The sequence below is a fragment of the Vulpes vulpes genome, chromosome 13 (assembly GCF_048418805.1).
Source record: "Vulpes vulpes isolate BD-2025 chromosome 13, VulVul3, whole genome shotgun sequence".
Lineage (NCBI taxonomy): Eukaryota > Metazoa > Chordata > Mammalia > Carnivora > Canidae > Vulpes > Vulpes vulpes.
In genome coordinates this window covers 118,803,436-118,828,974 of record NC_132792.1, presented here as the reverse complement: position 1 = coordinate 118,828,974, position 25,539 = coordinate 118,803,436, and the positions used below count along the sequence as shown (strand labels likewise).

The 25,539-nt window shown below is 45.3% G+C and overlaps 2 protein-coding genes across 2 annotated transcripts; one reads left to right on the top strand and one right to left on the bottom strand.

The window, feature by feature from the left end:
• Window positions 1-556: 556 nt before the first annotated feature.
• Window positions 557-6,848, bottom strand: TSACC (TSSK6 activating cochaperone). Its single transcript, XM_025996890.2, has 4 exons — window positions 6,723-6,848; window positions 6,035-6,092; window positions 1,805-1,927; window positions 557-772 (listed from the first exon to the last, which is right to left on the bottom strand). Exons 1-4 carry the CDS (start codon window positions 6,777-6,779, stop codon window positions 564-566), a joined length of 447 nt encoding a protein of 148 aa, XP_025852675.2. The 5' UTR covers window positions 6,780-6,848; the 3' UTR covers window positions 557-563.
• Window positions 6,849-6,869: 21 nt separating this feature from the next.
• On the top strand, window positions 6,870-24,569 carry CCT3 (chaperonin containing TCP1 subunit 3). Its single transcript, XM_025997320.2, has 14 exons — window positions 6,870-7,174; window positions 8,968-9,029; window positions 10,071-10,121; window positions 10,210-10,272; window positions 11,620-11,716; window positions 16,622-16,739; window positions 18,256-18,442; window positions 19,320-19,469; window positions 20,639-20,771; window positions 20,953-21,034; window positions 22,054-22,234; window positions 23,253-23,498; window positions 23,766-23,897; window positions 24,231-24,569. The coding sequence occupies exons 1-14, from the start codon at window positions 7,144-7,146 to the stop codon at window positions 24,333-24,335; spliced, it is 1,638 nt and encodes a 545-aa protein (XP_025853105.1). The 5' UTR covers window positions 6,870-7,143; the 3' UTR covers window positions 24,336-24,569.
• The last annotated feature ends 970 nt before the right edge of the window (window positions 24,570-25,539 follow it).

Sequence of the window (25,539 nt, the reverse complement as noted above, 5' to 3'; positions counted from 1 at the left end):
AGATCTCCAGGATCACGCCAAAGGCAGGTGCTCAGCTCAACAGCTGAGCCACCCAGGCGTCCCATCTACCTCACATCCTATATTCGTGGGGAGGAGGGGCAGGGAGAGCCTCTTCTATTTTCTGATGACACTTACCCTCCTACCTCTAGGTCTTTGTCCAAGCCTCTCGACTGACATGAAACCACCTTACTTCATCTATCTATGCCACCTGCCCATGCCCTTTCATCACATGGCACCATAAGGCCACCTCCAGCAGCCAGAGTCTCAGACTAGTCCAGCTGCATCCTCCCAGCAATGCCTCTCCACCTGCAGCCCCCCTCCAGCCCCGCCCCAAGACCACTACATTTTGCAATGAAGCTGCATTGTTAAGACAGTAAATCCCCCAAGACTGTCTCTACTGTGATATGTATCCCCAAGTGCCTTGTCCAGCACTTTGTACCCGGTGAGCACTCACTGTGACCTTGCAAACTAATCGGCCATGTACAGAATACCTAGGCCCAGGTTCCACTGAGAGTCTGCTGGGGAGAAAGGAGAAAACATACACAATAACTTTGTTCCACAATTCATTTACTGAACTGATTTAACAGCAGACTGCGGGATAAGACTGGAAGGGAAGACTTTTTGCTTCCCCTCCCAGGAGCCAGTTGTGTCATGGATGCTTGTAAATTTTCCAAAATAGCCATCTGTTGTTGGGCAAGCTGGGTCTGAAGCTGGAGGTTGGCATACATACATTCTAGGAGTCCCAGGCATTCCTTGGGCTTGTGTTCAACTCCTGAGGGGAAAGAAATGAAGGTGCAAAGGGATGGGGAGAAATTGTAACGGTACTGTGGTGAGAAGGGCTCTAAGAGGATCACCCTGCCAACCTTTCCCAGCACAGTTCCACCCACATGTAACTTTGTATGGCTGGCCCCTTCCCAGTGGGGCCCACTTGCCTACCCTATTTTAATTGGAAAACCGTCGCTAGAATTTGTTACCCTTCTCCCTTAATTTCTCTCATCATATTTATGATCATACAGTATGTTGTGTAATTATTTATTTGTGGTCTAAGTCCCTGCCCTGGAATATAAGTTCTGGGAAGGCAGGGAGCTTTGTCTGATTTGTTCTCTGTTATATCCTCAGCACCTAGAAGACTGCCCCAGTGCACAAGTATTCAAAAAAGACTTGATGGGTGAAGGAAATTATCTGAATGAGGCTCCAGGGGTGCCCCAGCCTCCGTCTCTCACCCTACATGGTGTTGGATCAGGGGTGACCTGCAAGCCCCTCCTATTGTCTCACTTCAACCAGTCTTGCTGCATTATGCCAATTTTTTCTAATGTTTTCAAAGATGTTACATGCAGCCAACTTCTAGGTAAGTTATTTACCTATTGTTTTTGTATGTATTGGTCATGACTTCGTTAAACTCTGAGGTCCTCAAACACGGTTGCCATGACTGTCTAGGGCCTGGTTAGGCTCCCCACCAGTATCTGAAATACCCACTGATTTCCCCATGGGATCGTGAGTGACTGACAGGCAATAAACTGAGCTAATGCCTACCAAGTCCTTCCCTAGCCACTTTGTAACTAATGCTACTAGCAAGCAACAAAATTTTCCTTTCTGTCCTGCCTAGCCTAGTAAAAGTGCTAATAAAGAAACCAACACAAATTGGTAGAATTGGGAAGAAAATGCAATCAGTAGAACTGAATAGTCAATGAGCTACCAATGACACAGGGGTGGCACCAGGTCAACGGGAGGAAGCTCAGACCACTTCCTCCGTGCGACCTCTCCCACATGGAGTCCATTTGGGAAACCTGCTTTGCGTCCTTACCTGAGGGCAGCTTTGTTCTCTGGATGTTCAGGAAAGTGGCCAGTGGGGAGCTTGCTTGAAGATTAATAAAGCTAGGAGAGGGTTTGGCTCGACACAGAGGCACGGCATTACTTTCCTCTTTGGCTGGAACAAAATCAGAGACAACTAATCAGAACCGTCTCTAACAAGGCCTGGCCTTTCTAAATCAATCCTGACATTTGGTCTATGAATACAAGTGCCAAGGCCCTGCCCCGAGCAGTGCCAAAGAAAGTTACAAAACACACACACACAAAAAAAACAAAACAAAACAAAAAAAAACCATAGTAGGATGAAGGGAAATCAAGCAGGATCAGGTTCGGCTTAAGTATTGCAAGTTCTTATGGGCACGTGCCACTTGCTTACTACTGTGCTAGACACTTGGGCATCACAAGATCTCAAACTCATGGTTACTATCACTTTGGGAGACTGATAGGGCACTGATGAAATGTGATAGGACTACCTACAGACCCAAACAATGCATCAGACAGTCTGGGTGAAAATGAGACCTTTGTGTTTGAAAATATATTTGAGAGAATCTCAAGCAGACTCCACACTGAGCATGGAGCCTAATGCAGGGCTCAATCTCACAACCCTGAAATCATGATCTGAGCCAAAATCAGGTCGGATGCCAAACCAACTGCACCATCCAGGTGCCCTGAGAATGAGGCCTTTAAAAAAAAAAAGATTTTAAAAATTTATTTATTCATGAGAGACACAGAGAGAGAGAGAGAGAGAGAGGCAGAGACACAGGCAGAGGGAGAAGCAGGACGTGGGACTCAATCCCAGGTCTCCAGGATCAGGCCCTAGGCTGAAGGCAGTGCTAAACCACTGACCTACCCGGGCTGCCCCAGAAATGAGGCCTTTTATCTTGTAATTATCCTAAGTATGTGATTGAACGTAGAAATGGATGCTTTTGAAAAGGTGGAAGAGCTCAATATGAGTACAGTAGAGAAGACGCCAGGCAGGTGGAGGATGTTTGTTGGGCCTTGAACACATGGTGCTTTCAATGAGTGGAAAAGATATATCAAGTGGGAGAAAAAAGGAGGGCAGGAGAGCAGGGTGAGCAATGAAGACCCTTCACAATAGTGAATCTGAGACTTTAGGCTTTCTCTTGAATACAATGGAAAGCCATTGAGCAATTTAGGATTAGAAAATATGATAAAAACTGTATTAATCTACAGATATTAAAATAGACTGAATGTGAAAGGAGTTCCTGAACAGGAAAATAAATAACCTTTGGCAGAAATACTTAAGTTAGAAGGAAAAATGGATTTGTAGGGAGGTCATCAATCCTATAGAAGACATGTTATTTTTGCCTATTGAGTACCATCTCCTCTGGGAACCTATACTCTCCCCAGATTCTAGGCCATACTGGTGGGATCACATCAGGCCCCACCCTCAGGAGAAAAGGGGTTGTGGCCCAGCGCAGGCCAACCATGGTATCTCATCCTCCTTGGCAACTGTGATTGATCCAAGGGGTAAGCACACAGGGCAAATTGGGCCAGAGTCACTCTCTGAGATTGATATACAGATTCTGTTGTTCAAGAAGCTTGCTTTCTTCTGATCTGCTATGCTGGAAAATGCAAAGTCAGGGCAGATGAAAGCTATTGGATTTGGCCAGCATGCTGAAGGAGCAGGTACAGGCAAGAGTATAGACAAGAGTGCAACAGACAGACTGATGGACAGACACCCAGAGGCACCAAGTCCCCCAGTGCAGTCCCTGACATCCCAGCTCTTGCAGGCTTTCTTCCTGTCCTGTGACCATCTCAGCCTCCCTCCCAACTGCACAAGCCTTTGAATTTCCTTGTTTACTCAAGGGAGTCTGAGTGGGGGGTCCCATCAGATTAACATAAATCACATTTTGGACATACTGATTGAGTGGAGACTAGGAGGTCCAAGTAGAAAAGCCTAGAAAGACAGCTAGAAGTGGTACTGAGATCAGGTGAAAAATCAAGCTGCCAGGCCAGCCACCAAGATGTGATAAAGAAGCTGCAAAGATCAATCAGCTCTCCAAAGTAAAACATTGAGAAAGGAAACTGGAGCTTGGCGAGCTCTTCCTCAGGAGTTTGGAAGATGAGAAAGAAGCGGCAAAGCATGGATGGAGAAGGCATGAAGACGGATGGAGAAGCAACATAGCTGGGGCTCCCAGGGAGCCCACAAGTCACTGCCAGGCTGAGATCTTCTCTGAGGACAGAAAAACTGAATCCACTCATTCATTTACACATCTAAGAGACAGCTAAGTGCCTGAGTGTCCATCACTTGAGGATGCCACAGCAAGCTAGCACCCATGATCATGACTCTCATGGAACTGACAGCATTACAGTATAGACAGTCAAAGGGATCAAGCATGCATGTTATTGTACCCCCATAATGTGAGAAGAGCATCTAACCTATAAGCCATCTGTGCAGCTGGGGAATGTGTTTCCTTGAAGTGATCCTGTCTCAGCTGGGATTTGGAGGAAGATACAAGATGGAGGTCTTCCTAGAAAATAAGCCTTGGTGCAGAGGTATGACAAACAATAGGTTGTGTATGAAGGAAGACTTCATATTCTTGTCCTTAACTCCAAGAGTAACAGAAGAATGGCCCACTGGAGGGCGGGGGGTGGGGGAGTACACATGGGTACCAGCCTGAGGTGCTTTCTATGTGGAAACTCACTGAGCCTATAAGAACTGAAATCTGTTTTATTCCCTATTACTCCTGAAAGAAATCTGTCTTTTGGGTTTTCTTAGGCTAGGTTTGTGGATTGTGCAAACCCTGCTGTAGGCCATCCATCTTCTTTTCCCTTTCTCTCATCAGTCATTTGACAGCTCGTGCAGAATTGTATAAGGTGACAAAAGCTGAAACTTGGGTCTCGAGATTATACTCACCACTGGAAAAATGTAACTTTAACTTCCATACAAATGCACTTCTCAACAATTCAGGCCCTTCCTAGGTAGAGGAGGATATATTTTCTACCAGGTTGTAAGGTATGAAGAACACTTACACACAGTGCATACTAAAGGAACCACACTTCTGACAACACAACTGAGGACGAGGTCAGGGAGCAGCAACAGGACACAGAATGTAGAAAACAACGGTAAGAGGTGCTTTACGTACATTATCTAGTTCTCACAATGGTCCTAAGAAGTAGGCAGCTTTATACACATTTTATTTGACAAAAGTGGAAGTTAAGAAATTTGCTTAAGATTCCACAACCAGCCAAGTGTCTGTGCTGGGGTTAAATCCAGACCTGTGGCCTCCAAGGTCACACTCTTCACACGTGCACAACATACTGTGAAGAGAGCTAGTCCATTATGTCTAAGCTGTGACATAGTAGGAGTCATCTACTCCACCTACAGTAGGTGGATGGGCTCTGAAGTCAGGCAGCCCCAGGCAGTTCCCTGGCCATGAGTGGGACTGCCCCCCTTGAATGGACACTAGGTCTCCTGGAATCCTTGCACTTGAGGTCTAGTTCTAAATATTAACAGGGGAAACAAAGAAATAATATATTCACTCAATATGTCATTGAGCAACTGTTATGTAATAGATCCAGTTGTAGATGCTGGGAGTTCAGCAAGGTTCTCATTTATTTATTCTTTAAGCAAGCTCCACGCCCAGCCTGGAACTCAAACTCATGACCCTGAGATCAAGAGTCACATACTCTACCAACTGAGCTGGCTGAGTGCCCCAGCAAAGCTCCCATTTAATGGGAAACTGTAGAAGAGATACAAATACTTTCCAATTAGTGAGAAAAAGAGGGGAAAATGGGGCAGCCTGGGTGGCGCAGCAGTTTAGTGCCACCTTTAGCCCAGGGCATGACTCTGGAGACCCAGGATCAAGTCCCACATCTGGCTCCCTGCGTGGAGCCTGCTTCTCCCTCTGCCTGTGCCTATCTCTCTGTGTCTCTCATGAGTAAATAAATAAAAATCTTATTAAAAAGGCGGGGGGGGAATTCCTGGGTGGCTCAGCAGTTTAGTGCCTGCCTTCCGCCTGGGGCGTGATCCTGGAGCCCCAGGATCGAGTCCCACATCGGGCTCCCTGCATGGAGCCTACTTCTCCTTCTGCCTGTGTCTCTGCCCCTCTCTCTGTGTCTCTCATGAATGAATAAATAAAATCTTTAATTTACCTTTAATAAAGGGGATATATGTATAATTAGAATCACCTTCCCAAATTCTGAGCAATTAGGAAGGTCTGGCTTCCAAGGCAGGGGGCAAGGGGCCTCAGACACACACCTTTTTCGTTCGGGTGGCTAGCATGCTGCTCCATCTGGACACCAAGAAGGTGTGGTGCCTAGGGAAGAATCACAGCGTTACATGATCAACTCATGCTACCATTTTACCGCTGACAGTTTAACTTCTCCCCAGCACATCTGACACTGCTCCAATTTAGGGAGGAAGATGTATGAAAGAAGGCACTGTTCTGCTTCATGGCCAAGTGCTCCCATGGTCCCTTCGCTAGTTTGGAAAACAGCAGTGTCCCTGACTGTTATTTCCTCTCTTCTGGGCAAGTCGTCACTTAACTAAGCCCAAACCTTCAGAGTCTCCCAGTAACGGGGCTTCCCTCAATGTTTCCCTTCTGCAGCACCAGCCCTTCTCCTGTCCTCTGAGGTCACTGCAGCAGCCTCGCTCCTCATCACGTGTCATGGGCCGAGAGAAAGCGCAGGAGGGCGCGGGGTACCGGCGTGGAAAGACGGCCCGGCTGCGCGAGGAACCCCCGGGCTCGCCCCCAGCGTCTGCGGGAAGCACCTGCGAGAGGAGGGCGAGGGGCGCGCTGGGGCGCCCCGGGAAGGGCTCTGCCACTCAACCGCCCCGGGGACCAAGTTCCCGAAGTGGCCGCGCCGCGGTCCCTCCCGCAGCTAAGGCTGGACAGAGACCATCGCCCCCAAAGGACCCGAGGCGCGGGCCAGCTCAGGGACTTCACCTGCGCTGTTACTCGAAAGCCTCCTACCCGGGTCCCACCCTTGTGGTTGATACACATGCGCGGTGGCGCCGCGGCCAACTGCCCCAGCCTCCGCGCTTGCGCCGACCTGTGCGCCGCACGCGGCCGGGAGCGGCCACCCTACTGCGCAAGCGCCCGGGCCCTCCCCTCGCCACCATCGTGCGCTCTCTATCTAGCTTGCTCTGCCGTTCTTGCGTAGAGGGCGGGGCTAAGAAAGCCTATTGGCCGGTTTTCTTGCCGCTCAATGAGCTGGCTGCAGTGATTGGCAGCGACCCGGAGGGTAGCGGGTTTAGGTGTAAGCCCTGAGGAGGCAGCGTTTTCTGGGCTTCTCGCTGATTCTCTCTCTCCAGAAGGTTCTGCCGGTTGCCCCAGCTCTGGGTACCCGGTTCTACATCGCGCCGCCATGATGGGCCATCGTCCGGTGCTCGTGCTCAGTGAGTTGGGGGAAGCCGGGGCAGGAGGGGCCCCTTTTCGCCCCTTTCCTCCGCGCTTTGGCGTGTTGCCCCAGCCCGGTCCCGCCCTGGTCCGGCCGCGCAGCCTTCCCGTCGTCGTTGGTTTCGGAATCCCCTTTCCTTCTCCTCTTCCTGCCCTGAGCCCGTTCCCTTAGGGCCTGGGCCGGGCCGCTGGTCTGCGGGCACCCGGGCTCCCTCCGCCGCCACTGCACCCCTGCTCGCGTGGTTCTCGGTGCGGGCCCGGAGAACGGGATGTGGTCAGGCCTGGCCTCCCAGCCCCGGCCCTTGACCCCGCCACATCGCCTGGCTCGAGCGTTCCGTTTTTATCGGGGGTCTTGACAGTATTTTCTCGTCGGATCGGGGTCTTAAGTGACTGAAGTAGGGACGCTGCCGACGGAGGGGGGGGGCGTCCGCGCACAGCGAGCGATGCCCTGGTAATTTCTCAGTAACGCCCTCCCGGGGTCTCCTTTCGCGGGGTCCGGCTTCGATGTAATTGGCCCCGCGGTGTCCTCCGCGCTGTGATCCTACCTACTGAGTTTTCCTGAATTTCTCTCTAAGGAGGATTCGCTCCATTGTCTTCTCCTGGGGTATTCCCGTTCCTCGTGTAACTTCTGTACCTCGTCTGCAAACTTGTTCCTCCCTTACCGTTTTATGTATACAAAATTCCATAAAGCGGTTTTATGCCTTTTCCCTGTACCTGGGGAATCACTGTTTTCACGGAAAAAAAATTTTTTTTTTTTTTACTTAACCGGGAAAAAGCCCTTTTTTTTTTTTCTTTTGTTTTTTTCTGAGGAGTCCATCAGAATAGTCTCTGCAGGATTTTAGTTACTGCTACTCGAAACATGAATCTAAATTCTGAGGGTTGTGAGCGTGTAGATTTGATGGGACTGGTTGAAAATTTTACTGATTTAAATTGTAGGGAATGTGTAATTTGGAAGGAGGGAAATCGGCGGTTTGGTTGGAGCCACTGGCTTGTCTCCATTGGGAGGGCCCCAGGGGTGAGTGGTGGTTGTGTGTGAAGCCTTTTTCGGGTCTTCGTTATTTTCTGGCACTAGTCACTATGACTGAGTAGGCTCCCTGTTAAAATCTGATGGTAGAGCGGTTACTGAGGCATCCTTATATCCTAGCATGCAGTGATTATCTTGCAAATTGAGCCACTCTGAGAGGACAGTCTAATTCCACAGCACACTGTGGGGGCGCTATCAGTAATTGTGCTGGGATGGTTAGTATAATTCCTCCTGCCCAAATAGGAAAATGAACCCCCAAACTCCTTCCTCTTTTTACAGAAAGCAGTGACTGATGCTTTTTTTTAAGTTACCAGCTCTTTGAGAATAGGATATAGATCCTCTTCCCAGTCAAGAATGCAGTACCTTCCCATTTTCTCATAATCTCTAGGAGTTTACCATTCCACTAGCCCATTTATGGACCTCAGTATGAATCTTTGCTGTTAATTCGTGAATATTTGGTTAGTGGGAAAGAGCTGACTAGGGTTCCATAGTTGTAGCGTTAGGGATTGTTTGTATGCCAGGGTTGACATAAAAATGTAGCCATAAGTACATGTTTTAGTGTTGTTGTTTTAAGTTTTCAAAGGTATATTGACATGTAATAACCTACATGTATCTAGAGCGTACAATTCATTGAGGTTTGTTCTTTGTATATCTGTAAAACCTGTGTGTGTGCATGTGTGCGTGTGTTATTTCCAAAGGTCAGGGAGTAAATAGTTGCTACACAGTGGGTGAATCCTGGTCTATTACATTTTACTTTATCTGTTTTAGGCCAGAACACAAAGCGTGAATCTGGAAGAAAGGTTCAGTCTGGAAACATCAATGCCGCCAAGGTAGCATATCATTCATTCATTTAAAGATTAGATTTAGGGCAGCCCTGGTGGCTCAGTGGGTTTAGCGCCACCTCCAACCTGGGGCGTGATCCTGGAGACCCGGGATCGAGTTCCACGTCGGGCTCCCTGCATGGAGCCTGCTTCTCCCTCTGCCTGTGTCTCTGCCTCTGTGTGTGTGTGAATGAATGAATGAATGAATGAATGAATGAATGAATGAATAAATAAATAAATTTTTTACATAAAGATTAGATTTACTTATTTGAGAGAGAGAGAGCAGGAGCGGGAAAGAGGAGCAGAGGGAGAGGGAGAAACAGACTCCCTGCTAAACAGGGAACCCGACGTGAGGCTTGATCCCAGCACCCTGGGAGCTGAAGGCAGACACTTAACCAACTGAGCCACCCAGGTGCCCCAGTAGCATATCTTATAAATAGTTTAACGTTGATGAGTTTGCTTTCAGCTGCCTTCCCTAGTATTTCTGTATTCATTTGCAATTAGGCAGAAGAAAAGTTTGACTTGCCGTTTTTGAGGGCATTTCTCTGATGGTGGTAGGACGCCCTCCCGCAATGAGTTAGGTTTAATAGTCTTTTCATATTGTGCATAATTCTATTAGCGTATATTTTATAATCTGTTCGTGTTTGTCTCACACTATGTGTGGAGTTACTTGAAGGGAAGGACTGTATTCCCTTTTATATCCCTAGCATCCATTGTAGATCCTGCCTCGGTATTCAGTTAATGTAGTTTGGATGAAAGAATGAAACAGCCCTGGAGCTGATTTAGCGTGGTGTGGAGGCCACTGTCATGGAAAGAAGTACTAACACATGGACTTCCAGTTATCTGAGTTATGGGAAACTGAAGCTCTGGAAGCTATGTCCCCTCTTGTCCTGTGAAAAATTATTTATACATCCACCTTGAACTCATTCCTGAAGAGGAGAACAGAATCCGGACATGTAATCTCCTGTATCTAACGTGGCTTCTCCTAACACACACATTCATGTGGTTATCTGATTGGTGGTTACATGTATTATATTTTCTTTTTGATAGACCATTGCAGATATCATCCGTACATGTTTGGGACCCAAGTCCATGATGAAGGTAGGCCTGTCTCTTACTGAAAATTGACTACAAATTTTCCCTTTCTGTTACCTGGAAGACTTAAGTATAACTTTTACTTTGGCCCTAGATGCTTTTGGACCCAATGGGAGGCATTGTGATGACCAATGATGGCAATGCCATTCTTCGAGAGGTATGACTTTTTATTCTAGCAATTTTATAAAGGACCCGTAAAGTTATATATATATATATATTATTAGTTTCTTAGGACTGTTCTAACAAGTTACTACACAGTGGGTGGCTTTCAACACAGAAATTTATTTTCTCACAGACTGGAGACTAGAAGTCCGAAATCAAGGTGTCAGCAGGGCCCTACTCCTCCTGAAAGCTCTTGGAAAGAATCTTTGGTTTTGGTTTTTGTTCTTTGTTTTAAGATTTTATTTATTTATTCATGAGAGACACACAGAGAGAGGCAGAAACACAGGCAGAGGGAGAAGCAGGCCTCCCATAAGGAGCCTGATATGGGACCCGATCCCAGACCCCAGGATCACGCCCTGAGCCGAAGGCAGAGGACACTCAACCACTGAGCCACCCAGGCATCCCATGGAAAGAATCTTTGTTGCTTCTAGCATCCCGTGGTTGACCATAATGGTTGACATTCCTTGGTTTGTGGACTTAGTCACCTTTTCAGATGTTATATGCCATTCTTGTGTCGTGTCTTTTATTATAAAAGGACAACAGTGGTTGGGTTTAGGGCCTATCGTAATAATCTTGTATGATCTAATTTTGTTTAAAGATTTTATTTATTAATGAGAAGAGAGAGGCAGAGACATAGGCAGAGAGAGAAGCAGGCTCCGTGTAGGAAGCCCAATGAGGGACTCAATCCCAAACCCCGGAATCATGCCCTGACCCCCCTGACCAAAGGTAGACACTCAACCACTGAGCCACCCAGGCATCCCTTGTATGATCTAATCTTAATTACATCTGCAAAGACCCTGTTTCAAAACATTCACCTTTACAGTTTCCAGGGGTAGGACTTCAGCTGTCCTTTTGGAAAACGCAGTGCAACCATGACAGTGGGGCTCCCTGTAAATAAGCTAAGAGAGTACTGATCTGTCTTTGAGAAACTTTTTTTTTTTTTAATATTTATTTACTCATGAGAGACACAGAGAAGCAGAGACACAGGCGGAGGGAGGAGCAGGCTCCATGCAGGGAGCCCGATGTGGGACTCGATCCCGGGTCTCCAGGATCACACCCTGGGCCCAAGGCAGGCGCCAAACCACTGAGCCACCCAGGGACCCTGTCTTCGAGAAACTTTAATGGTTAAGTTGGCATATGCATTTTTTCCTAAGAAGAAGGAGACTTGGAAAGAGGATTTATTTACATATTTTGGGGACCATTTTAAATCTTTCAAGCTGGTAAAACAAAGATAAGGGAGTGAGTGTGGAAGTAAGAAGCTCAAGAGTTAGGACCATGGAAAGTGGATTCCAAAGTCTTTGAGTAGTGCTGATTGAGTGGCAATCTGCATTTTCCTTTTCAGATTCAAGTCCAGCACCCAGCAGCCAAATCCATGATTGAAATTAGCCGGACACAGGATGAAGAGGTTGGAGATGGGACCACATCAGTAATTATTCTTGGTAAATAAGAGGAGAACAGTGCTGATAGAGAAAATTGGATTGAAACATGAAGGGTTTTTGTCAGAAAGTAGATCTGCATCCTCCTTTAAGAAGGAAATTGTAACCAATCCACTAATTACAATATTTAAGTAATTTTTTGCTAATTTCCTGTGTATTTTCTCCCAAGTGAACACAAAACACTCCTCATAGTGTAGGATGAACTAAAAATCTGGTTGAACAAAATATAGTGGTTTATTGTCATTCACAGTAAGTTATATTCTGGAAAGCTACCACAAATCCTAAACCGTCACTCCTGGAGGAAATACAGGTTAGGCCCCTGTCAGCCTCTTCACATACTCTGATAAATACACACTTTAGTTTTATTTATTTTGGAGAGAGCGTGAGCGAGCATGGGGTGGGAGGCAGAGGGAGAGAAACCCAAGGAGACTTTCCCACTGAACAGGAGTCTCATATGGGGCTCAATCCCACGACCCTGAGATCATGACCTGAGTCAAAACCAAGAGTCAGGGCACCTCTTACTTTATGTGAGATTTTGTTTGTTTTATTTTTATTTATTTATTTATTTATTTATTTTCCTGTTTTATTTTTTAAAGTAATCTCTACTCCCAGCATGGGGCTTGAACTCAAAACCCTGAAATCGAGTTATGTGCCTTTTTTTTTTTTTTTTAACATTTTTATTTATTCATGAGAGAAAGAGAGAGAGGCAGAGACACAGAGGGAGAAGCAGGCTCCATGCAAAGAGCCTGATGTGGGACTCGATCCTGGGTGGTTCAGTGGTTAGTGTCTGCCTTTGGCTCAGGACGTGATCCCCGGGTCCCAGAATCGAGTCCCACATGAAGCTCCCCACAAGGAGCTTGCTTCTCCCTCTGCCTCTGTCTCTGCCTCTCTCGGTGTGTCTTTCATGAATAAATAATAAAATCTTTAATAAATAAATAAATAAATAAATATGAATGAATAAATAAATAAATAAATAAATAAATAAATGCGTCTTATGTAAAATATGTTGCTGATTCACTAACACTGAACTCAAGGCTGGTAGCATCGTAACTCATGCCTGAATGAAGCTTATATAATGTGCTGTTTGCTCTGTAAGGTACAAACAGTCTTCTTGCACTTAGGAAAACTGGACTGTACTTTAGTGCTACACTTGGGGGCCAGTTCAAACAGTGGAATCACCAACAAAATGTACAAAAATGAGGGATCCCCGGGTGGCTCAGTGGTTTAGTGCCTGCCTTCGACCCAGGGGCGTAATCTTGGAGTCCCAAGATTGAGTCCCACATCAGGCTTCCTGCATGGAGCCTGCTTCTCCCTCTGCCTATGTCTCTGTGCCTCTCTCTCTCTCTCTCATGAATAAATAAAATATTTTTTAAAAAATACAAAAATGAAACTATACAACGGAAAGTATGACAGCTGAAATAAGGCAGAGCATTGTATCGAGTGACTCAGAGTTTTCCACCTCTGCACATGTGTGTGACCATGAAAGTGTCCCCAGTGCTGATTTGGGGCTTACAAATAACGTTTTTGCAAGTAATGAAATTGACAAATGAATCTTGACAATGAGTCGTGACCATACAAGTTTTAATAACTGATCTCCCATTTTCTATAGGATCTTGGAGAATCACTTCTGAAAACATTGCCTTTATTTCTCTATATGTTTTAAGTCAATGGTGAATTTTTTTAATCAAGGCATTTTTAAAAACCTACATACAGTAACACATTAATAAGGAAATGAGAACTATTTTAAGGAATGCCTTTTTTTTTTTTTAAGATTTTTATTATTTATTCATGAGAGGCAGAGACACGGGCAGAGGGAGAAGCAGGCTCCACGCAGGGAGCCCGACGTGGGATTCAATCCCAGGTCTCCAGGATCAGGCCCTGGACTGAAGGCGGTGCTAAACCACTGAGCCACCAGGGCTGCCCAGGAATGCCTATTTATAGTGTTGACCCACATGCCTAAAAGTAGAATCCATACAATAGAATTATTATAGGAACTTTGGTTTAATTTTTTTTTAAGATTTTTATTTATTCATGAGAGACAGAGAGAGAGAGAGGCAGACACAGGCAGAGGGAGAAGCAGGCTCCATGTAGGGAGCCCGACGTCGGACTCGATCCCAGGTCTCCAGGATCACGCCCTGGGCTGAAGGCAGGCGCTAAACCACTGAGCCACCCAGGGATCCCCTGATTTAATTTTTTTTAAAGATTTTATTTATTCGTGAGAGACAGAGAGGCAGAGTGAGAAGCAGGCTCCATGCAGGGAGCCCCGATGCTGGAGTCGATCCCGGGACTGCGGGATCACACCCTGAGCCAAAGGCAGATGCCCAACCACTGAGCCACCCAGGCATCCCTTACGTGAACTTTTAAAGTGGCATTTTCAATTATTTTTAGAATGTATCAAATTGGGTGGAGATGTACTGGAGTCACCACCAACTAGGCACTTTGTTATTTTCGAGAGAGAGCCCGCATGAGTGGGGGAAAGGAGTAAAAGCAAAGGGAGAGAATCTCAAGCAGACTCCCCACTGAATGCAAGGCTCGATCTCACAGTTCTGAGATCATGACCTGAGTTGAAACCAAGAGGCAGATACAGCTGCCTTAGCCACCTAGGTGCCCACTAAGCACTTCAGACCCAATTTTTATGAAGAGGAGTGTAAATTAGATAATTTGGAGTCAAAAGAGGGAGGACAGATTTTATATGATTTCTTACTTTTTTGGTAGAAGATGAGCGGTAGACATCAGGCAGAATTTCTAGTTAACAATCTTCGTTGAATCTCCTGGAGAGCTTAGATGGGTTAAGTATCCATATGTCTAGGTAGCTCTGCCATTCCTAGACTCATTTTTCTTGTTAAGTTATCCTGACTTCTCTAGCAGGGCGTACATATTCTTTTCTGAGTGAACTTACTCAAACATCTTTTTTTTTTTTTTTTTTTTTTTTTTATTTATTTATGATAGTCACAGAGAGAGAGAGAGAGGCAGAGACACAGGCAGAGGGAGAAGCAGGCTCCATGCCCCGGGAGCCCGACGTGGGATTCGATCCAGGGTCTCCAGGATCGCGCCCTGGGCCAAAGGCAGGCGCCAAACCGCTGCGCCACCTAGGGATCCCTCAAACATCTTTTAAAATGCTTAATTATCTTTGGGGGCACCTGGTGGCTCAGTTAAGTGTCCGACTCTTGGTTACAGCTCAGGTCATGATCTCAGGGCTGTGAGACTGAGCCCCACATCAGACTCCCCGCTTAGTGCAGTCTTGTCCCCTCCTCCCCTTCTGTCTCTCCTGTTATGCGAGTAGACATGCACGTGTGCTCTCTCTCTCTCAAAATGAATAAATCTTTTAAAAATAAAATTATTATCTTTCAATATACACATTGGTCACTTAGAATTGGTGTAAAGTATTCAAGAATTCAAACATTTGAGGGACGCCTGGGTGGCTCAGCGGTTGAGCGTCTGCCTTTGGCTCAGGGCGTGATCCCGGGGTCCCAGGATCGAGTCCCGCATTGGACATCCTGCATGGAGCCTGCTTCTCCCTCTGCCTATGTCTCTGCCTCTCTCTCTCTCCTGTCTCTCATGAATAAATGGATAAAATCTTTGAGGGGGGAGACATTTGAGCACATGGCCAAAAGAGTACACTAGTAAACTTTGGGACATCTGTGCACATTTAAAAAATTAATGTTAGTGGACAGGTAGTGCAAGCAATTTGTACAAAAGGCGCTTTTTTTTTTTTTTTTTACACTATTTTATTTATTTATTCTTGAGAGACACAGACTGAGAGAGAGAGGGGCAGAGACACAGGCAGAGGGAGAAGCAGGCTCCATGCAGGGAGCCCGATGTGGGACCCTATCCCAGGACTCCAGGATCACACCCTGGACTGAAGGCAGGCACTAAACCGCTGAGCCACCCAGGGATTCCCCCACCTTTTTTTTTTTTTTTTTTAAGTACATTTGTCTCGAAACTTTTTTTTAAACAGGCTTGTGTGTGTGCATCTATACATGCATTTGTGTGTATGTGAGAGAGTAAAGACAAATTTTTTTAGTAAGGGAACATTTCACAAATCTCTCATTCAGAGAGTAAGTTTTGTAAATTTTTGTCGGTATGTTTCCAGGTATAAGGTTTTGTGTTTTTGCTTTTAGTACCAGTGGTTTCAGTGCATCCTAGGTTTTGAGATGTTCATAAACAAGTCGGTTTTTTCCTTTATGCATTTTTCTTTCTAGAATCTTTGAAAAATACCTTTTGTTTTGAAAACTGGTGACAGGGCAGCCTGGATGGCTCAGTGGTTTAGCGCCGCCTTCAGCCCAGGGCTGGATCCTGGAGTCCCGGGATCGAGTCCCACGTCGGGCTCCCTGCGTGGACCCTGCTTCCTCCTCTGCCTGTGTCTCTGCTTCTCTCTGTCTCTCTCTGTGTGTCTGTCATGAATAAATTAATAAATAAAATCTTAAAAAAAAAAAAAAGAAAGAAAGACAAGTGGTGACAAATCTTGATCTTGAAAGATCAGTAGAATAAACTGTACATTTAATCTTTGATCATTTAAAATATACGCCTGGATGGTTCAGTGGTGGAGCATCAGCCTTCGGCTCTGGTCCTGCAATCGAGTCCCACATCAGGCTCCCCATAGGAAGCCTGCTTCTTCCTCTGCCTAGGTCTCTGCCTCTCTGTGTTTTTCATGAATAAATAAAGAAAATCTTTTAATAAAAGAAAGGCTTCTGTCACACCACCATTTAAAAAAAAATAGGTCTGATGATTTTTTTTTTTATGAATTCCCTTGTATAAAGTATAAAATTTGAACAGTATTAACAGCCAATTGGCATAGCTTTTGGGACAGTATTTTAGGAAAAAAGATAACAGTATTTTGAGAAGCTCAATGAAGTTACCTTGAAATCCAGGTACTTTTAAAAACCATTATGGTGTATCTTTTTTCAGCGGGGGAGATGCTGTCTGTGGCTGAGCACTTCCTGGAGCAGCAGATGCACCCAACAGTGGTGATCAGTGCTTACCGCAAGGCATTGGATGATATGATTAGCACCCTTAAGAAAATCAGGTATTGAGATCAGAAGTTACTATCATCTCTGGGGAGCCTGGAAGACTGATCTGTTCTGAGGTGATGAAGGAAGGCCAGACACATCACAATTTATACGCTGGTGTCCTGTGCTAGAGTGAGACAGGAGAGCAAAACCAACAGAGGATGAGGGATGTAAACATTTTGGAAAATGACAAAGGATACAAAGCGGACAAGAGGGACTCAATTCAGTTCTTCAAAATATCTCTTGGTTACGTGCTGTTTGCTTGTTTCTGTGTTAGATGCTGCCAAGGAAAATGTTAGATGCCAACGGGAGGAATTAGTTGAAGAGTTAGGTAACTGTAATGATTCAGGATTTAATAGTAAAGTGTCCTCCCAATCATGACTGATGCGGTCAGTGTTCTAATAAAATGCTGTGGAGAGGGTAGCTGGCAATTTTCCATTCAGGTCAGAAGGAAGGGGGCTGAAAATGCTTTTCGAGTCCCGTCTCAGAATTGAAGAATTTGCCCCAAGTCTGCTGAATACTAACAGGGTGGTGATACGACTGTGGAAAGGCAGGACCTCTAACATCAGAGGATATTAAGTGATGACATAATGCAAAATGCTTTTGATTTAAAAATTTTGTTTGAAACGTAGAACTTACAATGTTGGTCTCTACTGGGTCGCTGGGTACCTAAGTCTCAAGCAGCTTGATGAGCTCTGTACTATAGTGCCTGTCGTTTAGAAACAGAGCATATGAGAACACGTGTCTAGCACTCTTAGGGAATGCAGCGTTTGCCTGAAGTTAATTATATGAGGTAAGCTGTGTAAGAATGTATAGATAACCAAAAGATTTATTGAGTTTGTGGAGCTGAATTGATAGAAAGTTTTTCTTTTCAAACAATAATTGTCTAAATATCTTAGATACTTGTAGAGCTATTGGTTCTTCCCTGAAATCTGTAATTCAACAATTATGTATTAGTAAATTGTGTGCCTTACGTTGTTAAAAAAGGGATTTCAGCAATAGGAAAATTGGACAAGATGGTTTCCGAGGTCTCATACAACTTCATTTTTAGCGTTGTAAACAGTCTGATTACATATTAATGTATGCTGCTGTTAGGAAAGACCCAAGCACATAGACACAGAAAGCACCACATGATATACAATGGAATGGAATAAGGTGCTGGATAGAAGAAGAGAAGAGAATCAGGTGTTCAGTACAGATTAAGGGTGATCATTGGGATAAACTCTCAGAATTTGTTAGCTATGGGAAAAGGTTTCAAAGACAAAATGTGTTTTGGCTCAAGTTGTAAAAGTTGAGTTTATTTTGTTGAAGCAGAAGGTAAAGAACAAATAGTCTGGAGGGTTGTCAGGCAAAAGAATAGATTACTCCAGGATTTGAGATACTTTTCAGGGATGGGTTAGTTGTAATCTTGCTGAAAGGCAGAGGGATGAACAGTTCTGCCTGTTGGCCCACTCTGATCCCCACGCTAGAGAGGAGGGACTTCTTGAATATGCAAGGTCTCTACTGAGCATACTACCTGTTTCTTCTTTCCAGTACCCCGGTTGATACCAATAACCGAGATATGATGCTGAACATCATCAACAGCTCTATTACTACCAAAGCAATCAGTCGGTGGTCCTCATTGGCTTGCAATATTGCCCTAGATGCTGTCAGGACTGTGCAGTTTGAGGAGAATGGTCGCAAGGAGATTGACATCAAGAAATACGCAAGGGTGGAAAAGGTAAGCTTTTTAAACAGTGTGTGTTTGGAAGACAAGTTCTTTCCTAGTATGATTAGCCCACTTGTGGAGGACATAGGCTTAAGTCTTTATAGTTAGAATAATATTTGCTGCCCAGAAAACAAAAACTTGAAAAAGAGAGTACCAAGGAAGCATTCCCAAAATAGTACTTCTGCTACTGTTCCTACCAAGGTTTACAGGAGCTACAGAAAGGCTTATTGGTGTCTCTATGTTTGTGCATTTGTGTACATACTTGCCACTTGGTGAGGATATGAATGAGGGCTCTACACTCTCGCTAATAAGCCCCAAAGAACTCTCTTCCATCTCTACTCCTTTAAGGACAAAATGTACTATTAATAGCTTGTGACCTGTAGGGGGAGCTCTAGGTCTAAAAATTTTGTGAGAATCTTGGGGAAATAGAGAGTCTTTCTCAATCACTGAATTTCTTAGTCTCTGCTGACCTTTTCAGATTGGGGTCATGGTCCATTATTGGTGTGTGCCTCCTAGAGGGAAAAAATGTGATTGCAACCATGTTTGTTTTGACGTTCAAGGAAGAAAGCTATGTTCGAAACCTGAAATAGGGCAGTCCCGGTGGCGCAGCGGTTTAGTGCCGCCTGCAGCCTGGGGTATGATCCTGGAGACCTGGGATCGAGTCCCACGTTGGGCTCCCTGCATGGAACCTGCTTCTCCCTCTGCCTGTGTCTCTGCCTCTCTCTCTCTCATGAATAAATAAAATCTTAAAAAAAAAAAAAAGAAACCTGAAATAGGGGAAAGATGTTAGATGGGGAAAGTTAGCTCCAGGGTGAAAGATGAGTGTCTAGGAGGAGAGTTGAGAAACTCTTTACTCTTGGTTGTGGATGAAAGTGGGTCTTTTGCTCAGATACCTGGGGGCATCATCGAAGACTCGTGTGTCCTACGAGGAGTCATGATTAACAAAGATGTGACCCATCCACGAATGCGGCGTTATATCAAGAACCCTCGCATTGTGCTTCTGGATTCCTCTCTGGAATACAAGAAAGGAGAAAGCCAGGTAAGGTTCCTGGCCCTCTTCCTTGAAGTTGGTGTGAAAATCTGACTGCTAAAAGAGACAAGGGAAATTAAAGGTGTGTTCATTACATTGTCTGCTCTGTTGTGAGTGATCTTCATATACAGTTTCTGCTTCTTAACAAGAGCTGTTTGATGTAGTTAATACTTCAGTTTACAGGGGATCCCTGGGTGGCTCAGCGGTTTGGTGCCTGCTTTTGGCCCAGGGCACGATCCTGGAGTCCCGCATCAGGCTCCTGGCATGGAGCCTGCTTCTCCCTCTGCCTGTGTCTCTGCCCCCCCGTCTCTCTCTGTATAATTAATTAATCAACTAATTAATTAATAACTATCTTTAAAAAAATACAGTTTACAGATGAGGGATCTAAAGCTCAGAGAAGTTAGGTTAATTGAGTAACACAACTGTATTGACCAAATCAGTATTTGAACCCAGCTCTGTTGGCTTCAGTTCCATACTACCACGCCACTTTTCCTAATGTATGAAAACATAGAGTAGGAGTTAATTTAGCTTGGAAATGCTAAAGAATTTCCAGAGGGAAGAGGTTCACAAGACTCTCTTACCTGTGGGTGTTAATAAAGTAATTACAGCTTGTTAATATAAGGGTTGGGAACAAGATTTATTTCAATGTGGAAAGAATTAAGACCCAGAATTTTCACATTGACAAGACGGAAGAAACATTACATGGAGGTTCGGGGACCTTAGGCCACAATCTCCACTGATTGCCTTTGACTTTGAATTACATTTAATGCATAATTAAATCAAGGAGTTAACCTGACACCCTGGAGCTAAACTAGCTTCATAGATGTGAGCTCCTGGCTTAACAGGACTCCGACACTTCCTGCGGTGCATGAGAGGACTGGGTAGGGGAGCCTGGTACTTGGGATGATCCTGAAGAGATCACCTGTCCAGGATTTTTTTTTTTTTTTTTTTTTTTTTTAAATAAAGTCCATGACTTTCAGGACACTTGGGTGGCTTAGTGGTTTAGCTAGCACCTGCCTTTGGCCCAGATTGAGATCCTGGAGTCCCGACATCAAGTCCCACATCGGGCTCCCTCCATGGATCCTGTATCTCCCTCTGCCTATGTCTCTGCCTCTCTCTGTCTCTCATGAATAAATAAAATTAAAAAAAAAAAGTCCATGACTTTCTTCACCACATAGACTGACATTGAGATCACAAGAGAGGAAGATTTCACACGAATCCTTCAGATGGAAGAAGAGTACATACAGCAGCTCTGTGAGGACATTATCCATCTGAAGCCTGATGTGGTCATCACAGAAAAGGGCATTTCAGGTAGGACTCCATTTCTTTCCCATCCTCCTATTGAGGTAGAAGAGGATGGGTTGACCTCATACCCCTTGGGCATGAACAGCATAATAAACATGTGATGGTTAGGGTACAATGAGGGTGAAACCCGGTTCAGAAACCAGGAATTCTGACTTCTAGTTTGATACCTCTACTCTTGGGTTTACAGATTTAGCTCAGCACTACCTCATGCGGGCCAATATCACAGCAATCCGCAGAGTCCGGAAGACAGACAATAATCGCATTGCTCGGTGAGTAGGCCACGTAAAAATAAGATTCTTCCTTCCCATGTGTTTTTCCTTTTGGAGCTTTCTAATGCAATGATCATTATCTGAAAATGTTTAATACAGGACACAGCCAAACCTGGTACAGGTGGGAATGCCCTGGGTTTAGCTGTGTACCCTCTTCAGAGAATCTCCAGTTCAAGTTATCTACTGCAAGAGTCTCATTTATACTGCCACTAGCCAGTAGTGATCCACTCGTGATTAACCATCTGTGGTCCCTACCTTGGGGTCTGCTTTAGTCTATTTAACTAGCTCAGAATAGAGCACAAGCATCAATTAATTTCCTTGATTGGATCTTTAGCTGTTGTTCATGCATTTTAGGTTGCGTTCTTGATGTCTGTGTTCACATACCATTCATTTTTAATACTAATTTTTATCTTAAAAAGAGAAGTCTGTCCCGATATCATATATCCGATCCAAGTAGAATTTTATACTTCGCTAGTTCGGAAATGGCTTTGGGCATATATGGGTACAAATGGTTGATTGCATGCCCACGAGTGGGGAAAAAGTGACAAATTAGTTTTGTTCAATGAAATTGAGTTAGACATACACTAATGTACTTATTTTCCTCCTTGCTTGATTTTTGCGTTGTCTGTAGTACAATTCTGTCACTGGCCTTGAGCTCTAACTGGGCAGTATGGGAGAAATCCTATCTAAGAAAGACCATTATGTGGTCGTATGCATATTAGATATGCCCGAGAACTCCTTTGTCCAGCTTTTAGTATCCACAAAATATTGAATTAAACTGCATTTGGTTATAGAAGTTGTTCTAGGGATATACACATTCATTTGTAAAGACTTGTTAGTGTAAGGAAACTTCCCTGTACATGTTTGGAAATCTATCTCCCCAGGCAGCCAAGACCTCCCAAGTTACATAGCAGTGTTTCCAGCAATCCACTTTTGGCCTTATTCCCAGCCACAGACTCTAAGGACTAGGAGGAAGCATAAAAGTATCTAAAATCACCTGCCCCCAATCTAATCAATAGAGCCTGTGGGGCCCGGATAGTTAGCCGGCCAGAAGAGCTGAGAGAAGATGATGTTGGGACAGGAGCAGGCGTGTTGGAAATCAAGAAAATTGGAGATGAGTACTTTACATTCATCACTGAGTGCAAAGACCCCAAGGCATGTACCATTCTCCTCCGCGGAGCCAGCAAAGAGGTTCTCTCGGTGAGTCCACCTCAGAAGTGTGACTGCATGGACCAGGTCCTTTCATTTCTTGAGAGTCCCAGAAGACCTAAAATCCTCCTGTTGCCCATTCATAGCTATCTAATTTTTGATATGTGGCCACAAATACCATTTCTTAAAAGTTAAAAACAGTTGTTTTAGGGACACCTGGCTTGCTCAGTCAGTAAGGCATTCAACTCTTGATCTTGGGGTCATGAGTTCGAGTTCCATTTGGGTAGAGAGATTACATACATAGAAACACAATCTTTTTTTAAAGAACAATTTCTTGGGCAGCCCGGGTGGCTCAGCGGTTTAGCACCGCCTTCGCCCAGGGTGTGATCCTGGAGACCTGGGATCGAGTCCCACATCGGGCTCCCTGCATGGAGCCTGCTTCTCCCTCTGCCTATCTCTCTGTCTCTCTGTCCCTCTGTCCCTCTCTCTCTCTCATGAATAAATAAAATCTTTAAGAATATATATATATAAAGAACAATTTCTTAATTGTTAAAAGTATGATTTACCATCTTAATTTTTAAGCCTACGCATTCACGTTCTTGGGCAGTAGATCTCAGGACCTTTTTATCTTGCAAAACAGACATTATACCTATTGAACAATGACTCATCATTTCCCTAGCAACCACTGTTTCCTTATTTTTTAAGTTGACATTGTAAATACCACTTTTTCTCTCAGGTTAAGTAAGTACCCAAAGGTGCACAGCTAGTAACTACACCACGCAGCCTCTTAAGCGAACACAGTTGGGATGGGTCAAAATGGGGTAGTGCTCTGTCTAGCCAGACTTCACAGAGTGACACGCCTGCCCCCTGGCCCTCTTGTGCAGTTGTAATTCATGTGTTTTTCCAAAGTAAAAGGTATCTGCCCTGCCCCACAAGGGTTCCAAGGGCCTTTCCTAGTTGACCTCCTTGATGGTTTACCAAACTTAGCAGTTAGGAAGACCTTCAGTGCCTCTGATATATTCCTGAGTCATTGAGCTTTGGCTTCACATAGTCTGTTTGCTTTCCCAAGGAAGTGGAACGCAACCTCCAGGATGCCATGCAGGTGTGCCGCAATGTCCTCTTGGACCCCCAGCTGGTTCCAGGAGGTGGGGCCTCTGAAATGGCTGTGGCCCATGCCTTGACAGAAAAATCCAAGGCCATGACTGGTGTGGAACAGTGGCCGTACAGGGCTGTTGCCCAGGCCTTAGAGGTCATCCCTCGCACCCTAATCCAGAACTGTGGGGCCAGCACCATTCGTCTGCTTACCTCCCTTCGGGTGAGTTCCTTCCCATGCTTTTGCTCTTGATGGGGTGGGGAAAGCTGACCTCCACCAGGATGGTTTAAGAGGATGGTTCACATCGTGCATCAGGCTTTCCTGACAGCTTAGGCCTTCTAGTGTCCTCTCTCTGAGCATGCCACCTATTTGCTGTCATTGTCATCACCTTTTTTCATTTCATTGTTCTTGGTTTATTACCTTCATGTTCCCTGCCCGCTTCCTCGTTCTGTTTTTGCCTTGAACTGTTGATGCTTCTTCCATCTACAGGCCAAGCACACTCAGGAGAACTGTGAGACATGGGGTGTAAACGGTGAGACAGGTACCTTGGTAGACATGAAAGAACTGGGCATCTGGGAACCACTGGCTGTAAAGCTGCAGACATACAAGACAGCAGTAGAGGTGAGGCGCCCTGAAACCTACGCTGTGCTGTTTATTTACAGATAACCAGAGACCAGGGTGTTAGGCTCAGTCTTGAAGGGAAGGGTACAGATGGCAGAATGTTCTCAGATCTCCTAGGGAATCTGTTCCCCTACTTAACTTCCAGCTCATACAAAAAGCAAGGTAATAGCAGATATGCATTGCTTGCTGAGGGAGAGGTGCATTTTACAGGCAAGGCTTTGAAAAGGCAGATCTCAGATAAAATGCTAATTATGTAGGAGGAGCTAGGTTTTAAAGAAAACAAGTGTTCTTCCTTTCTCTGCTGACCTCTTTGGGGCTGTGGTTTTTCCCTAGACGGCAGTTCTCCTGCTGCGGATTGATGACATTGTCTCAGGCCACAAAAAGAAGGGTGATGACCAGAGCCGGCAAGGCGGGACTCCTGACGCTGGCCAGGAGTGAGTGAAGGGCAAGGTGACCTCAACGCACAGAGCCGGCAGAGGCTTCCTCTTCCCTGAGCCAGACTGCCAGGGACACTGTGGACGTCTCTGTTTGGAAGGGATCAGGTTGAGGGGCAGCCCTGGCCTCTTCCTGTTGTAGCTCAGTTTGCAAAAGGCACTGACATATAATTCTTCTCTATTGTAAGCTTTCCATTTAATGTAGTTTGCTTCCGTTGATTAAATCTAAGTCATTTGAGATGGTGGTATGTGTTTTTCAACGTTGGTTCATATCTCTGCCTCCTGGCAAAGAGGGACGAGACAAGATTTTGCTGGGGAGGAAGGGAGATGGGAATGAGGTAAGTACTTGCCTCCCTAGAGGTGTATTTCAGACTTCTCAGTAGTTGCTGGTGGGAGAGACTCTTGGTTCTCTCAGAATTCAGAGGTTCATACTTTAAAACTTGAAGAAGCACCGCTTCGTATTCACCACCCAAAGAGCAGGAGGAACCTGTCCAGACCATGGGTGTTCCCCATCTGTGGTTGTGAATAGAGCAACACCCAGTAGGTGCTAGGGCTCAGGCATTTGTCCTAAATAACATAGAACATGTGTATTTTCTATTGTATCCTTCCCATCTTACCTGGAATGCTTCCTCCCCTGTTCTTCCTGACTGCAGTCTGTACTCTGGCCTGCTTGTGTCACAGGCAGAAATAGAAGGTTTAATCTCATTCTCTGCTTTGTTTTTATCAAAGGAGAAAAATAATGGCCATGGGATGCTGGAGGTCAGGTGGGGCCAGCCTGTGATTTCTTCAGTGTCCTTCCTCTTAGCTCCTGGGCCCTCCACACCCCCTTTGTCCTTAAGATTCATATAGTTAGACTTTATCTCCTCCTGATCTCCGGACTTGGTCATATTAAGTTGAATACTAGGTAGGATCATAATAGCACCTGGAGCTTCCTGTATGATAAACATTCTAGTTACTGTGCACATATTAGTCTTCATGATGACACTTAAGATGGGTAGTATCCCCCCATGTTGCCATGGGGCATCTATCTGGTGCATATAAAGTTGTGTAAGGGTCACAGGGCTGGGAAGTGGCAGACTGGATTCCTGTGTGGGCGATCTGCTTCCAGGAGCCAAGCTCTCAGGCTGTGCTCGCTGCATGAGGCGTGCGGGGGGCTCTGGAAGCCTCTGGTCTGTCCGCACCCGTGGCCCAGCGCCCTGCTCAGCTGC